General features: G+C 41.1%; 1 protein-coding gene across 15 annotated transcripts in view; it reads right to left on the bottom strand.

Moving 5' to 3' along the window:
• DDX50 (DExD-box helicase 50) overlaps positions 1-17,849 on the bottom strand; it is a 46,002-nt gene that overhangs the window by 1,707 nt on the left and 26,446 nt on the right. For 8 of the 15 annotated variants that reach the window (XM_005565684.5, XM_005565685.5, XM_015456257.4 and 5 more), the window contains 6 exons: positions 11,732-11,893; positions 11,173-11,292; positions 10,053-10,126; positions 9,371-9,530; positions 4,955-5,089; positions 2,354-2,398 (listed from right to left, as the gene is read on the bottom strand). In XM_005565684.5, the coding sequence (XP_005565741.3) occupies positions 2,354-2,398; positions 4,955-5,089; positions 9,371-9,530; positions 10,053-10,126; positions 11,173-11,292; positions 11,732-11,893 (696 nt within the window). The remainder of the gene's footprint in view (positions 1-2,353; positions 2,399-4,954; positions 5,090-9,370; positions 9,531-10,052; positions 10,127-11,172; positions 11,293-11,731; positions 11,894-17,849) is intronic. The other 7 variants (XR_012417853.1, XR_012417857.1, XR_012417855.1 and 4 more) reach the window with 3 other exon arrangements.

Here is a 17,849-nt window from a genome sequence, read left to right on the forward strand (position 1 = left end):
TCATGTCTGTAATTCCAGCACTCTGGGAGGCCGAGGTGGGCAGATCACTTGAGGTCAGGAGTTCGAGACCAGCCTGGCCAATGTGGTGCAACCTCAACTCTACTAGAAATACAAAAATTAGTCAGGTGTGGTAGTGAGTGCCTGTAATCCCAGTTACTCAGGAGGCTGAGGCAGGAGAATTGCTTGAACCTGGGAGGCAGAGGTTTCAGTGAGCCTAGATCGTGCCACTACACTCCAGCCTGGGCAACAGAGAGAGACTCTGTCTCAAAAAAAGTTGTTATTAAGACACTCTGTTGCTAAGGCTATCTTTCTTTCCAATACCGGTACTTTTTGGGAAAAGACAAACGAACATACCACTGGTGGGTTTGGCAATATATAACCAAAATTTTAAAAAAAGGCACTAACCTTTTGGCCAAGCAATCACATTTAAAAAAGAGATAAACATGGCAATGCATAAAGAATTCGCTATACTAATGTTTAGGGCAGTCCTAATAATAGTAAATTTTAGAAAAAATATAAATTTCAGAAAATAGGACACTGGTTAAGAAAACCAGCCACCCAAATGCCAAAATGTCAGGGAATAATTAAAAATAAGTAACTGTGGCTGGGTGCAATGGCTCACACCTGTGAACCCAGTACTTTGGGAGGCTGAGGTGGGAGGATCACTTGAGACCAAGAGTTTGAGACCAGCCTGGGCAACATAGCAAGACCCCATCTCTATTTAAAAATATAAAAAGGCCAGGCGCAGTGGCTCAAGCCTGTAATCCCAGCACTTTGGGAGGCCAAGGCGGGCAGATCATGAAGTCAAGAGATCAAGACCATCCTGGCTAACATGGTGAAACCCCATCTCTATTAAAAATACAAAAATTTCATCCTGGCTAACACAGTGAAACTACGTCTCTACTAAAAATACAAAAAATTAGCCGAGCGTGGTGGCGGGCGCCTGTAGTCCCAGCTACTCAGGAGGCTGAGGGATGAGAATTGCTTGAACTCGGGAGGCGGAGGTTGCAGTGAGCTGAGATTGCACCACTGCACTCCAGCCTGGCAATAGAGCAAGACTCTGTCTCAAAAAAAAAAAAAAAAAAAAATTAAAATATAAAAAGAAAAGAAAAAAAGGAACTGTGTTATTGACACAAAAATGTGCCTTTAATATATTCTGAATTTTTAAAAAGACTTCAAAAGCAGAATACTCATTTTTGTTTCAAAGTAGGTATATAAGTATGTACTGAGATATAATAGACAAATTCTTCATTATGGGAATCCAGTAGACAACTTCTTTCTTCAACAGATAAAATACAGGGATACTTTTTTAAAAGAGAGAGGGAGCAGAAAGAACCTATATATTAAAAGAGACTTAAGAAACATCAAATTACCATGTATGACCTTTATGGACCCTATATTTAAAAAATTTAGGAAACAAATGGAAAAATTTAAACAAAATTGGACGATAATAAGGAATTATTATTTTGGGGGAGTTTAATTATGGTATTATGATAATGTATTTTTTAAAGTCGTTAATATTTAGAAATATGCAAATGTTTATGGTTGAAATGACAGAATACCTAGAATTTATTTCAAAAGAGTGCAGAAAAGTGGGTAAGTAGATGAACACAGAAATGAAACAAAACTGGCTATGAACTGATCATTGTTGAAGCTGAGTGTTGGGTATATGGAGATTCATTATACAAGTCCCTCATCTAAAAAATATGTTTGAAATGATTTATAATAAAAAATTTTTTGCTGGGTATGGTGGCTCACACCAACATTCCCAACACTTTGGGAGGTCAAGGTGGGAGGATCACTTGAGGCCAGCAGTTCAAGACCAACCTGTGCTACAGACTCTGTCTCTACAAAATTTTTTTAAAAAATTAGCCAGGCATGGGGCCAGGAGCAGTGGCTCACACCTGTAATCCCAGCACTTTGGGAGGCCAAGGCGGGTGGATCACCTGAGGTCGGGAGTTTCAGACCAGCCTGACCAACATGGAGAAACCCCATCTCTACTTAAAAAAAAAAAAAAAAAAAAGATATCCGGGTGTGGTGGCACATGTTAGCCAGGAATAGTGGCACATGCCTTGTAGTCCTAGCTACTTGGGAGTCTGAGGTGGGAGGATCACTTCAGCCCAGGAATTCAAGGTTGCAATGAGTTATGATCATGCCACTGCACTCCAGACTGAGAGAGACTCCATCTCTTTAAAAATACATTTAAGTTTAAGACAGACTAGTTATTTTATATTAAGGAATTCTTCATTGATTTAGGCATGATAATGACATTGTGACTATGATTCCCAAAATATCCCAATCTAAATGTTAGAGAATGTACTCAACTATTTAAAAGATAAAATTTTAAAAATACCTGTAACCTTTCTGACTCAGTTGTGGGAACATCAAAGCAAACACCCTAAAAGCAAAACAAAGCAAAACATTTTAAATTACATGCATATGTGTGTTGATTTTTTTATTTTACTAATAATGCATGACTCAGTGGCTGCTTAATATATTTTCTAAATTTAAAAAGTTAACTAAACACATTATCCAATAAGCATTTACAACTACTGCTAAGAATCTAGAGTATTCTCTAGAAGAGTTTGTGTAGACACTGTATGTTGTTCCATGTGCCCTGTAAAATGATCCTTCTAATAAATTTCTTTTAAAATTTAATGACGGAAAGTTTCATTTATAAAGAGCTGCAATAGGCCAGGCGTGGTAGTTCATGAATCCCAGCACTTTTCGGAGGCCAAGGTGGACAGATTGTTTGAGTCCAGGAATTCGATCGAGACCAGCCTGGGCAATATAGGGAAAACCCCATCTCTACAAAAAAAAAAAAAGCAAAAATTATCCAGGTGTGGTGATGCATGACTGTAGTCCCAGCAACTCGGGAGGCTGAGGTGGGAGTGGGAGGATCACTTGGGTCTGGGAGGTGGAAGTGGCAATGAGCTGAGATCACGCCACTGCACTCCAGCCTAGGTGACAGGGTGAGACCCTGTCTCAAAAAAAAGAAAAAAGCTGCAATATTTATTAGATAAGAATTATATAACCCAAGATGTTTCTTCCACGGTCTTAGTTGTCAATAAGCTGAAAATTAACACTCAAGTATAGCAACTAGTTTGGCCTATATGTCTTGTTATTTTTTCCCTCCCCTCTACATTTTTTTCCTGAAAGTATGTATTTGTCTCATACTTGCCCCACATCCTTTTTTTTTTTTTTTTTTGAGACAGAGTCTCGCTCTGTCGCTCAGGCTGGAGTGCAGTGGCGCAATCTCGGCTCACTGCAAGCTCCGCCTCCGGGTTCATGCCATTCTCCTGCCTCAGCCTCCCGAGTAGCTGGGACTACAGGCGCCCGCCACCACACCCAGCTAATTTTTTGTATTTGTAGTAGAGACGGGGTTTCACCGTGTTAGCCAGGATGGTCTCGATCTCCTGACCTCGTGATCTGCCCACCTTGGCCTCCCGAAGTGCTGAGATTACAGGCGTGAGCCACCATACCCGGCCACCACATCCTTTTTAAAGGTAAGTAATATTAAACTTTGAGAGAGATGATTATTTGCAATAAACAATCTAGTTAATAAATTCCAAGCTAGAATGAACCTATACAGTAAAGTTAAATTAATAACATCACATCATTTTTCAAAACCATTAGAAGAAATCAGTCACAAGATTACAGTTTTAATTTTGCTATCTAAATGTATTAAAATATTTAATTCATATCATTAATTCATTAACAACGAAGAGCAGGGCACTTAAAAACTAACCTGCATGTCCCTCAAAATTATAGAGCTGCTTAACTACTGCAATCATAAGCTACTTAGTCTTACAAAATAAACACACATGCCAGGTGCAGTGGCTCAAGCCTGTAATCCCAGCACTTTGGGAGGCTGAGGCAGGTGATTCCTTTGAGCTCAGGAGTTCAAGACCAGCCTGGGCAACATGGCAAAATCCTGTCTTTACCAAAATAATAATAACAATAATAACAATATGGGCAGGGTATGGTGGCTCATGCCTGTAATCCCAGCACTTTGGGAGGGCATAGCACTTAGCTGGGCATAGTGGTGGGCGCCTGTAATCTCAGCTACTCAGGAGGCTGAGGCAGGAGAATTGCTTAAACCCAGGAGGCACAGGTTGCAGTGAGCCAAGATTGTGCCATTGCACTCCAGCCTGGGTGACAAGAGTGAAACTCTGTCTCAAAAATAAAAATAATAGGCCGGGCGCGGTGGCTCAAGCCTGTAATCCCAGCACTTTGGGAGGCCGAGACGGGAGGATCACGAGGTCAGGAAATCGAGACCATCTTGGCTAACACGATGAAACCCCGTCTCTACTAAAAAAAATACAAAAAACTAGCCGGGCGAGGTGGCGGGCGCCTATAGTCCCAGCTACTCGGGAGGCTGAGGCAGGAGAATGGCGTAAACCCGGGACGTGGAGCTTGCAGTGAGCTGAGATTCGGCCATTGCACTCCAGCCTGGGCGACAGAGCAAGACTTCGTCTCAAAAAAAAAAAAATAAAAATAAAAAAATAAAAAAATAAAAATAATAATACAAAAAGGCTAGGTGCAGTGGCTCACACCTATAATCCCAGTAGTTTGGGAGTCCAAGACAAGAGGATCACTTGAGTCCCAGAGTTCAAGACCAGCCTGAGCAAATAGTGAGACCTCATCACTGTAAAGTAGTAAATAAATTAAAAAAAAAAAAAAAGAATAAACACATGTACACAACCACATACGGTATGTGGCAGAAACTTAGATAACTTGGGTATCAGATAGTCAAACTGAACAGAATGACTTACAGCTCTAGAGGAATGGGTTACATATATAATGCCCAAATTTATAACTGGAAACAAACTAACAAAGAGAAAACAGTATTATTCACGCCATTAGGCTTCAAAGAGGAAACAAAATTTGCTAGTGTTTGTAAACATTTGGGGTAGTTGATTAAAAAGCTTTTTAATTGTCTAGAAAAGCCTACCATATTTCCTTTCAGGAGGCACATTCTGGTAATCTGAGACACTGCATTACTACTCAGCTTTCTGTTAAGTTCTTTCCAAGCACAGCTGACATCCTGTATTTCCTCTAGGCTTTCCAGAGTCATGGTCACAAATCCCTTGAGGAATAAAAACCACATTATGTTTGGAAATAAATCAGCAGCAGCAGTACAACGAAATTCTAACTCTATAATCCTTCAAGATGTAACTGTGCATTTCTTATGAGCCAAAAGTATATAACACTGCAGCTAAAAAAATTTTTTGAAACTACATTATTAGAAGAATAGTGTTTACAGATAATTGAAAGTACTATCCTATGTATTGCTGCAAGACTCTATTTAATTCTAACCATTATGCTTTTTTTTTTTTTTTTTTTTGAGACGGAGTCTCGCTCTGTCGCCCAGGCTGGAGTGCAGTGGCCGCATCTCAGCTCACTGCAAGCTCCGCCTCCCGGGTCTATGCCATTCTCCTGCCTCAGCCTCCCGAGTAGCTGGGACTACAGGCGCCCGCCACCTCACCCAGCTAGTTTTTTGTATTTTTTAGTAGAGACGGGGTTTCACCGTATTTAGCCAGGCTGGTCTCGATCTCCTGACCTTGTGATCCGCCCGTCTCGGCCTCCCAAAGTGCTGGGATTACAGGCTTGAGCCACCGCGCCCGGCCTACCATTATGCTTTAAGAGAGAATTAAGAATTAAGCAAACCAGAGCCAAGAAAGACAACATGGAAGTGAAGAATTAAGGAAATGTTGAGGGAGTCAAAGTCAGCTTGGAGTGAAAACCTTGGCTAGGTGTGGTGGCTCACACCTGTAATCTCAGCACTTTAGGAAACCAAGGCGGGAGGGTCACTTGAGCCCGGGAGTTGAGACCAGCCTAGGCAACATGGTGAAATGCCATTGCTACAAAAAAAAAAAAAAAAAAAATTAGCCAGGCATGGTGGCGCACTCCTACAGTCCCAGCTACTCGGGAGGCTTGAGCCCAGGAGCCCAGGAGGCAGAGGTTGCAGTGAGCCGAGATTGCACCACTGCACTCCAGCCTGGGTGACAGAACTAGACCCTGTCTCAAATAAATAAATAAATAAATAAATAAATAAATAAATAAATAAATACAACATAAATTTCTTTAACCTTTTTTTTTTTTTTTAAAGACAGGGTCTCGCTCTGTCACCCAGGCTGGAATGCAGTGGCATGATCTCAGCTCACTGCACCCTCAACCTTCTGGGCACAAGCAATCCTCTCACCTCAGCCCCACAAGCATCAGGAACTACAGGTGTGTGCCACCATGCTGTGCTAATTTTTGTATTTTTAGTAGAGACGGGGTTGCTCAGGTTGGTCTTGAACTTCTGGACTCAGTCTGCCTGCTTCAGCCTCCCAAAGTGCTAGGATTACAGGCATGAGCCACCATGCCTGACCAATTTCTTTAAACTTTTGAAGGACTGTTACATAAGCCAAAATTATTTGTTCTGTAAAGCTTCACTAATTGCAAAAGAATCAACATTAAGAAGATATGGGGATGCATTCAGCAAACAAATATTTATTGAGTGCCCCCTATATATGTGCCACAGACTGTACTAGGTGCTAGAGATTCGGCAATAAGTAGTCCTTTCTCTCATGGAGAGTAGATTCTAGTGCATGTGCATGTACCTACACCTGTATGTGGGGTTGGGTGGGTACACAGTAAACAAATAAGCAAATATATGGAATATCATATAGTAAGCATCACAAATAGGAATAAAGCAGCGCTTAGAGAACAAAGAGTACAGGGAGGAGTAAGCTATTTTAGAGTGATCAAGAAAGACCTCTCTGGTATGATATTTGAGCAGAGACCAGAATGAAGTAAAGGAGTAAGCAACATGGTTATTAGAGGGAAAGAACATTCAAGACAATGAAAGTAAGTGCAAAGGCCTTGTGTAATAGTTAAGTTTATGTCTGAGGAAAACCAAATAGGTTAGGGTGTCTGAAATAAGAAAGGGGAGAGTGATAAGAGATTATATCAAGGAGACAGCAAGAGGAAAAGCCTATAGGACATTCATGATAAAGACTGGATTTTGGTTTAACCCATGAAAGAAATTTAAAGCCACTAACACCCTGTTTCTAAGATATTTAATCAGAGATTAAATGACCCATCTGCCAAAGAGGGATTCTTTATTGGATGAGGGTTGAGACTAAATAACTTCTTAGGTACTTCTTAGCTCAAATCTCAATGCTTTCTAAAGATATATGTTTTAAATACTGTCTTAAGAAGCATTTGGTGGGTTATTAGGGATAGGATATTTGCTCAATGCTAAAGTATCACCCCACAAGTTACTAATTACAGAAAGTAAAATACACCTTTAAAATATGGCAGTTTCCATCTTAAACAAATGCTCAAACTAAGCATTACTAGTACTGGAACAACCTAACATTTTATGCCTCTTGATGTGATGCAGTATGAGGTACATATTAACTATAAAGTACCCTTGCCAAAAATATTTAACCTAAATATAAAAACCAAGCTTTGATATTACTTCCAGTTTAAAAGAGGATAAAGGCAAAAGTTAAATGATGTTTGAAGAGATTCGGACAAATTCAGACAGTGAGATACTATACCAAACAACCGACCTAGACTCTTCACCAAATCAATATCAGAAAAAAATTAAAAAGATGGGAAAACAGTTCCAGACTAAAAAAGACTAAAGAGACATAATACCAAATGTAACATATTTAACTAGATTCTGAATTTTTAAAAAGATACATACAAACAGGTATATGTATACATACGGATAAATGGAATGGAGCCCAATAAGTCACTCGAAGCAAAATGACATTTAGCTAAACTATTAACATCTACCAGATAGAAACCATCAGATACCCCAGCTGCATTCATTTGCGCTACACCAAATAAGTCACATCCAAGTGAACCTGCCCTGCCCTTTTTGTTCCCTCCTACCCATCACAGGGATGTGCTGCCCAAAATTAGTCTGTTCAGTTATTTGAAAATCCCACCAGCAGGCTCTAGTCTTATAGATGTCTCCAGGACCAGGCTCGCTAACTCTCTCTCTCCACTCAGACATAAAAGAACTCTTATTTAAAATTCACTTCACCAAGAAACTCCCCTCACTTACACTTGAATAAGTAAAAAATATCTGAGCTACCTGCACCAATGGTTCTGGTGTGGTATGTTTTGGCACGTGATACGAACCTGGTAGCAGGCGAGTTCAGATGGTGTCACACTTACACAACCCCTCCACACACACAAACACACAGGCATTTACTTACTTTGCATGCTACTGTGTTAATTGTGCAGAGTCTATTTCTTACTTTGCAGGATTCCATGGAAACTTACAAAATGAAATGTAGGTTCTGGTATACAAGTTTCAGTTAACAAAGGTCTGTGCAAAGTAAGCACTTCCTATATTTCTCTCCAAATACCCAGACAGACATTTTCAGGATAATGAGAAAAAAATGGATATAAACTAAATATTAGATGATAATACAGAACTATCATTACTTTTCACAGATAAGCTTATTAGATTGTGGTTATGTAGCAGAATATCCTTATTCTCAGAGGATGCATGTTGAAATATTTAGGGATGATATCACAGTGTTTCAACTTACTTTCAAATGGTTTAGGAAAAAAATACAGGCCGGGTGAGGTGGCTCACGCCTGTAATCCCAGCACTTTGGGAGGCTGAGGAGGGTGGATCACCTGAGGTCAGGAGTTTGAGACCAGCCTGACCAATATGGTGAAACCCCATCTCTATTAAAAATACAAAAATTAGCTGGGCGTGGTGGCATGTGCCTGTGGTCCCAGCTACTCAGGAGGCTGAGACAGGAGAATTGCTTGAACCTGGGAGGCAGAGGTTGCAGTGAGCCAAGATCGCGCAATTGCACTCCAGCCTGGGCAACAGAACAAGACTCCATCTCAAAAAATATATATATACTTATAAAGTTATAAAGCAAGAAGGAAGATATTGAATGATTCCTAAAACAAAGAAATGATAAATGTTTAAGACGATGGATATGCTAATGACCCTGATCTGATCCCTATACACAGTATGTATTGAAACATCACTACATACCCTTTAAATTTGTACAATTATTACATGTCATATTTTTTTAAAAATTACATATTAAGAGCTCAAAAAGGATATAAAGCAAATGATACACACTATTAACAGTTGAATCTAGGTGGATTGTATGTGGTTACTGCATTATTCTTTCAGTTTTTCTGTGGATTTGAAAAATTTGGAAGAGGTGATTGTCAAAAAAGGATTTATTAGAGAGTAGAAATAAAGAGACCAGTTTCTCATAGAGCAAAACAGTTTTTTTCTGCACAAAAAGCACAGTAATTCACTATACAATATTTACTATAGTTCAATTTTAACCTTTTCCCACTCAAGTACAATTTTCTCACAGATTTCTACCTTATCAGAGGTGATCAAAGATCGTGGTTCAAAGCTTGATGCACCAGAAATGTGGGCTAAAGCTGCAGCCAATGCATCCACTGCCCCTTTCTCTTCTATCAGTCTCTGAGCTGATGGTCGGAAAAAATCAACAGCAGCATAAGAAACGGAAGCCAGAGACCTATGGTTTAAAAATAGTATTCTTGGTCAAGACACAGGGAAAAAATAAAAGATAAGAGGATAAATGGGAAAAAGAAAGAGTAATTTTTTTTTTTTTTTGAGACAGAGCCTTGCTCTGTCACCCAGTCTGGAGTGCACTGGCCTGATCTTGGCTCACTGCAGCCTCAACCTCCCGGGCTCAAGCGATCCTCCCGCCTCAGCCTTCCAAGTAGCTGGGACTACAGGTGCATGCGCCACCATTCCTGGCTAATCTTTGTATTTTTTGTAGAGACAAGGTTCCGCCATGTTGGCCAAGCTAGTCTCAAACTCCTAAGCTCAAGCAATCTGCCCACCTCAGCCTCCCAAAGTGCTGGAATTACAGACATGCACCACAGTGCCCAGCCACATTTTTATATTTTAATATAACTAAATGTCTGCTGGTAAAACTGGTGATTAAAATTTTCCGCTATTTAAACAGGGAGAGCTTACAGATGAATAGCCTAATACAAAAGAAACAATTATTCAGCAAGTTCAGAAAGCATACCTGATGGCATCCATGCTTTTAGATTTAACTAAATCCATTGTAGAAGGAACACCTACACGTTTAAAAGTAATTCCCTGAAAATGAAAGAGTTACATTAAAGAAAAATGGAAGTCTTTACAATTAATTCCTAAATTAATATTTTAATAGTTCGTTGAATTTCTATTTCTTGGAGTTAAAGATTTCATAGCCCTAGCAGATTAAAAGATCTGTTTTTTTTTTTTTTCGTTTTTGAGACAGAGTCTTGCTCTGTTGCCCAGGCTGGAGTGTGGTGGCGTGATCCTGGCTCACTGCAACCTCCACCTCCCAGGTTCAAGCAATTCTCCTGCCTCAGCCTCCCTAGTAGCTGGGATTACAGGTGCCTGCCACCATGCCCAGCTAATTTTGGTATTTTTAGTAGAGATGGGGTTTCACCATGTTGGGCAGGCTGGTCTTAAACTCCTGACCTCAAGTGATCTGCCCGTCTCCACCTCCCAAAGTGCTGGGATTACAGGCGTGAGCCACTGCACCCAGCCAAGATCTGTTTTTTTCTAATAAATAATCAATTACAAATTTCAAAAAGAGAAAAATAATTTTTTGAACTGCCCCTTAGTTACAATCACGGAATTTCACTTGTAAAACAAGCCTGATTTAAAAAAAAAAAAAAAAAAAAAAAAAAAAAGATGTTTAAATCTATCAGCTTTTTCCTTATTTTACAAAGTATATGAAATAGCATATAAAAACACATAAAATTAGGAAAAACTGAAAATTCAGACCACAGAAAACGTACAGTTTCTAAAGAAACTTGTACCATTACTTAAAAGAATCTTAACTATTATTCCAAGACAATCTTTTAGTCACCCATTTACAATGCTGGACTAAGAAGCAGTGAAATCACAATGCACTTCTGATTTTGAAGAGAGAAATTCAAGGAAAAGATGAGAAAGTCAGCTCCACTGTCTTCAAAATAAAAGCTGTATTAAAGTCTTGAAGCTAATATAAATTTAGATCTCCGCAGGCTTCACATCCAAATGCAGCTTAAATTGAGAAAAGTTATGAAGACCTACTTGTGAGAATAATTATAAGAACTCTCTTTTAAGGCACCATTTAGACAATAAGTCTGAAATAATTTAACTCTACTTACTGCTTTTTGTTCCACATATCTTAGTTGACCTCTTTCTCTTGGTTGATAAAAACATATACAAATCCCTGTCCGTCCAGCTCTACCTGTGCGTCCAGAGCGATGGATATAGGACTCAACATCCTAAAGATTATAAGAGGTAATACTTTTTAAAACTCTAGCAAGTTCCAGTTATTCTGGAATCCAAATAATAATGTTAATAATAATATATTTATTTCAATCCTGTTGCCCTTTTCAACATTCCAAACAATTATATGTGTGGATTTTGGGGTAAAGGCAATATGATTTAAAACCTTTTAATCCACCTCATCCCAGGTTTCTTTACATGGCAACTTTTTAAAATTCTCTGCCTGATTTTGTTGCTCCATGCTTCAAATCCAAACAACAGAGTTAATCATCTGCAAAGGTATCAGAATCTGATCAATTTAATATCACACTAACAAAAAATGGCTAAGAGCAAGAAGAGATGACATATTTTTCACATCCCAAGCAATATGTTGTAAATCAAATGGTAATTTATAAAATTGCTCTTATTTTTCCCAAATCAAATCCCATTTCCTACCTGAGGAGGAGAACTTTGAATCACCAGGTCAACTTCAGGAATGTCCAAACCACGGGCAGCCACATTGGTTGCCACCAAAACTTTAAAACTACCTTCTCTGAAGCCCTTTAGTGTAATTTCTCTTTGTGACTGTGCAATGTCCCCATGTAAACACTGGGCATTCTATTTGAGAAAGGGGGAGAAAATTAAGTGTACAGTTCATACTTGCAACTGATAGCACCGCAACATCATCTAGTCTGTGCTCCTTTTGCATGTTTTTAAATCTTATTTTGGTAATTTTAACAACGCATGCTTACTGTTTAAAAAAAGTCAAACATGACAGAAAATATTTAACATAAAATGTAAAAGCTTCCCTAATACTAGTCACTTAGAAATAATTCACTGCTAAGAGTTTGGTAAATATTCTGTCAGACTTTTTTTTTTTTTCCCCCAGACAGTTTCACTCTTACTGCCCAGGCTGGAGTGCAATGGAGTGATCCCGGCTCACTACAACCTCCACCTTCCGAGTTCAAGTGATTCTCCTGCCTCAGCCTCCCGAGTAGCTGGGATTACAGGTGCCTGCCACCATGCCCAGCTAATTTTTGTATTTTTAGTAGAAACAGGCTTTCACCATGTTGATCAGGCTCGTCTTGAACTCCTGACCTCAGGTGATCCGCCAGCCTCATCCTCCCAAAGTGCTGGGATTACAGGTGTGAGCCACCACACCTGGCCACTTTTTTTTTTTTTTTAATACACACATACATTACACAAGCATATACTATGACTTTATGTATTTATTTATAACATGAGATATTACATAGGTAGGGTTTTGTAACCTACTTTATAAATTTAGTGTATCTTAGCTATCCACATCTACAGATAAAATGCTACTTAATTTTTTTAAACTGTATATAATTTATTCATATGGATCCCACTGATGAACTTTTGGGCTGTATTCAAATTTTCACCTTTAGAAACAATGCTGCAATGGGCCAGGCGCGGTGGTTCATGCCTGTAATCCCAGAACTCTGGGAGGCCAAGACAGGCAGATCACCTGAGGTCAGGAGTTTGAGACCAGCCTGGCCAACATGGTGAAACCCTGTCTCTACTAAAAATACAAAAAAATAGCCGGGTGTGATGGCAGGCACCTGTAATCCCAGCTACTTGGGAGGCTGAGGCAGGAGAATTGCTTGAACCTGGGAAGCGAAGGTTGCAGTGAGCTGAGATCATGCCATTGCACTCCAGCCTGGGGGACAAGAATGAAGCTTTGTTTCAAAAAAAAAAGAAAGAAAGAAAGAAAGAAAGAAAGAAACAATATTGCAATGAACAACTTTGTACTTGTATCTCTGGATGCCTCAGTATCTGTATATTTCAGTAGGATATATATCTAGAAGTTGAATTTCTGGGCCAAAAATTATGAACACGTAGCATTTTAACAGAAACTGTATTATAAAAAAAACTGTATTACAAAAAAAGTTGTGTACCTTTTATTCTTCAATACTCTGTGAGTATTTATTTCATCATACCCCACCCAGCTTGTATATTATAAATCATTGTAATCTTTGTGAATTTAATAGGCAAAAATAATTTCCCAATGATGTTTTAATTTACATGTCTGTAATTTTTAGTGATGCTGAACCGATTTATATTAGGTTGATCTTCATCTCTGCTGCAAATTTCCTGGTATTATAAATACACTTCCTAGTATTCCTGGCCACTATATTAAAGTCAAAAAGTTCATAACAATGATCAGGCCGGGCTCAGTGGCTCAGGCCTATAAACCCAGCACTTTGGGAGGCTGACATGGGTGGATCACTTGAAGTCAGGAGTTCAAGACCAGCCTGGCCAACATGGTGAACCCTCATCTCTACTAAAAATACAAAGATTAGCCAGGTGTGGTGGTGCATGCCTGTAATCTCAGCTACTCGAGAGGTTGAGGCAGGAGAATCATTTGAACCCGGGAAGTGAAAGTTGCAGTGAGCCATAATCACTCCACTGCACTCTAGCCTGGGCGGCAGAACGAGACTCCATCTCAAAAAACAAAAGTTCACAACAATAATTTAACCCCAACAGTATTTCAGCCTTGGTATCTAAATAGTTTAATGCATACATGAATGAATTCAGTGAGCACTTGCTATCTGTCTGAATTATACCTGGTTCTAGAACATTCATAAAGAAACACGACTCTGGGGCCACCAGCTGACAGACATCTTCAATAAATATGACGTGTGCTATCACAGGTGTAGGTTCAGAGTGCTACAGGAATACTTAAGAGGGAAATCTAACTCAATCTTGTTTGAGGGGAAAGCAGCCCTGAAGCTGACACCTAACATCATAAGGAACCACTAGGTAAAAGAAGGAGCAGAAGGCTAGGGAGATCCTGGTAGAAGAAATATCATACATAAAGAGTGGGGAGTGAAACCTACAAATATTTGAGCACTGCTGAAACAGAGTGAAAAGGGAGCGGGGGTGAGAGGATAGGGAGTGAGAGATGAGATTGGAATAGAATATAAACTTTATCCTGAGGACAATATGAAACAATTGAATGATTATAAGCAGGAAAATATCATGAACATATTAAATTATACGACCGGGCACAGTGGCTCATGCCCGTAATCCCAGCACTTTGGGAGGCCAAGGCAGGCGGATCACCTGAGGTCAGGAGTTTGAGACCAACATGGTGAAACCCCGTCTCTACTAAAAGTACTAAAAAAGTAGCCGGGTGTGGTGGCGAGTGCCTGTAATCCCAGAGACTCATGAAGCTGAAGCAGGAGAATCACTGGAACCTGGGAGGCGGAGGTTGCAGTGAGCCGAGATTGTGCCACTGCACTCCAGCCAGGGCGACAAAGCAAGATTCTCTCTCTCTTTATATATATATATATAAATTTTTTTTTTTAGGTTCTGTCACCCACCCGCCAGCCTGGGTGACAGAGCAATACCCTGTTTCTAAAAAAGGAAATAAAGAGTTATCAGTGGCCTCACTAAGGTGGTGGCAATAACCACCTATTACTCCACAAATATATAATGACCTACAACATGTTGGGCACTAGGGATAAAAAAGTGAACAAAAATAAGACTGCTGCCAGGCGTAGTGGCTCACGCCTGTAATCCCAGCACTTTTGGAGGCCGAGGCGGGAGGATCACGAGGTCAGGAGATCGAGACCACAGTGAAACCCCATCTCTACTAAAAATAGAAAAAATTAGCCAGGCGTGGTGGCAGGCGCCTGTAGTCCCAGCTACTCGGGAGGCTGAGGCAGGAGAATGGCGAGAACCCAGGAGGCGGAGTTTGCAGTGAGCCGAGATTGTGCCACTGCACTCCAGCCTGGGCGACAGAGCAAGATTCCGTCTCTTTCTCTCTATATATATATATATAAATTTTTTTTTTTAGGTTCTGTCACCCGCCCACCAGCCTGGGTGACAGAGCAATACCCTGTTTCTAAAAAAGGAAATAAAGAGTTATCAGTGGCCTCACTAAGGTGGTGGCAATAACCACCTATTACTCCACAAATATATAATGACCTACAACATGTTGGGCACTAGGGATAAAAAAGTGAACAAAAATAAGACTGCTGCCAGGCGTAGTGGCTCACGCCTGTAATCCCAGCACTTTTGGAGGCCGAGGCGGGAGGATCACGAGGTCAGGAGATCAAGACCACAGTGAAACCCCATCTCTACTAAAAATAGAAAAAATTAGCCAGGCTTGGTGGCAGGCGCCTGTAGTCCCAGCTACTCGGGAGGCTGAGGCAGGAGAATGGCATAAACCCGGGAGGCGGAGTTTGCAGTGAGCCGAGATTGTGCCACTGCACTCCAGCCTGGGCGACAGAGCGAGACTCTGTCTCAAAAAAAAAAAAAAAAAAAAAAAAAGACTGCTTCTGTCCTCATAGTCTTCATATCCTGGTCAGAAAGATGGACATTAATCAAATAATTAGACACACAAATAAATTTAGACAATGAATGTAATGGATGATGCATGGGTCTAAGAGGCAATGAGGCTTTATATGAGGACAACCTGACCTAGCTTGGGGCAAGAAAGGATTCCCTAAAAAGTGATGCTTTGGACTGAGATCTGAAGAATGAGTAGGAGTTGTTAGGCAAGGTAGACTACAAATTCAAGAGCTGACCAGCATTGTGGCTCATGCCTATAATCCCAGCACACTGGGAGGCCAAGGTGGGAGGACTGCTGGAACCCAGGAGTTAAAGACCAGCCTAACAGCCGTGCGAGGTGGCGGGTGCCTGTAGTCCCAGCTACTTGGGAGGCTGAGGCAGGAGAATGGCGTAAACCTGGGAGGCGAAGCTTCCAGTGAGCTGAGATTCGGCCACTGCACCCCAGCCTGGGTGACAGAGCAAGACTCCGTCTCAAAAAAAAAAAAAAAGACCAGCCTAGGCTACATAAGGATATACCACCTCTATAAAAAAGAAAAAGTTAGTCAGGTGTAGGGGCACACACGTGTCATCCCAGCTACTTGAGAGGCTGAGGTGGGAGGATCACTTGGTCCCAAGCCGTTGAGGCTCCAATAAGCCATTGCGCCACTGTACTCCAGGCCAGGAGACAGAGTGAGACCCTGTCTCCACCCAAAAAAAAAAAAAAAAAAAAAAAAACCATGGATGGAGTGTATGCACAAAATGAAAAAATGAGAGGGAAGTATAAGATGAGGCTGGAAAGGTAAGTAGGGGCTACACCATAACTGAATTCAAGAACTACTAGTTGACGAAATTGCAAGGACATACTCAAGGGAGTAGAAATTACGTATAAAGGAAAGAGATACATTATACACGATTCTCAGATTTTTAGATTTTGCAACTGGTATAAGAAATAAATGGAGGCTGGACACGGTGGCTCCTGCCTGTATTCCCAGCACTTCGGGAGGGCAAGGCCCGTGGATCACCTGAGATCAGGAGTTTGAGACCAGCCTGGTCAATGTGGTGAAACCCTGTTTCTACTAAAAATACAAAAATTAGCCAGGCATGGTGGCGGACACCTGTAATCTCAGCTACTCAGGAGGCTGAGGCAGGAGAATCACTTGAACCCGGAAGGCAGAGGTTGCAGGGAGCTGGGATCACATCACTGGACTCCAGCTTGGGCAACAAGAGCGAAACTCCATCTCAAAACAAGAAAAAAGAAAGAAAGAAAGAAATGGACCAGGCTGCTTTGGGAGGCCGAGGTGGGCGGATTACTTGAGGTCAGGAGTTCCAGACCAGCCTGGCCAACATGGCAAAACCCTGTCTCCACTAAAAATACAAAAATTAGCCGGGCGTGGTGGTGCATGCCTGTAATCCCAGCTACTAGGGAGGTTGAGGGAGGAGAATCACTTGAACCCGGGGGCGGAGGACGGACTTTTCAGTTAGTCGAGATCACACCATTGCACTCCAGCCCCCATCTCAAAAAAAAAAAAAATGAGGCCGGGCGCAGTGGCTCACGCCTATAATCCCAGCACTTTGGGAGGGCAAGGTGGGCGGATCATGAGGTCAAGGGATTGAAACAATCCTGGCCAAAATGGTGAAAAACTCGTCTCTACTAAAAATACAAAAATTAGCTGGGTGTGGTGATGTGCACCTGTAGTTCCAGCTACTCAGGAGACTGAGGCAGGAGAATCGCTTGAACCCGGGAGGCGGAGCTTGCAGTGAGCCGAGATCTGGCCACTGCACTCCAGCCTGGGCGGCAGAGCGAGACTCCGTCTCAAAAAAAAAAAAAAAAAAAGAAAAAGAAAGAAATGGACAAGGCTGGGCACAGTGGCTCATACCTGTAATCTGAGTACTTTGGGAGGCCGAGGTGGGCGGATCACTTGAAGTCAGGAGTTCCAGACCAGCCTGGCCAGCATGGTGAAACCCCGTCTCCACTAACAATACAAAAATTAGTGGGGCATGGTGGCACACACCTGTAATACCAGCTATTGGGGAGGCTGAGGCAGGAGAATCGCTTGAACCCGGGAGGCAGAGGATGCAGTGAGCCGAGATCATGCCACTGCACTCCAGCCTAGTAAAAAAGCAAGACTCCGTCTTAAAAAAAAAAAAGAAATAAACAGAACACTTTAAACCATAGGAGACAGAATCCAAAAATACTATGTAGCTGGCTGGATGGCCAAGGGTAAGGAATAAATTCAAGAGTGATACACAAATTTCTGGTTTAAACAACGGATAA

Source organism: Macaca fascicularis, chromosome 9, assembly GCF_037993035.2.
Source record: "Macaca fascicularis isolate 582-1 chromosome 9, T2T-MFA8v1.1".
Taxonomy (NCBI): Eukaryota; Metazoa; Chordata; class Mammalia; order Primates; family Cercopithecidae; genus Macaca; species Macaca fascicularis.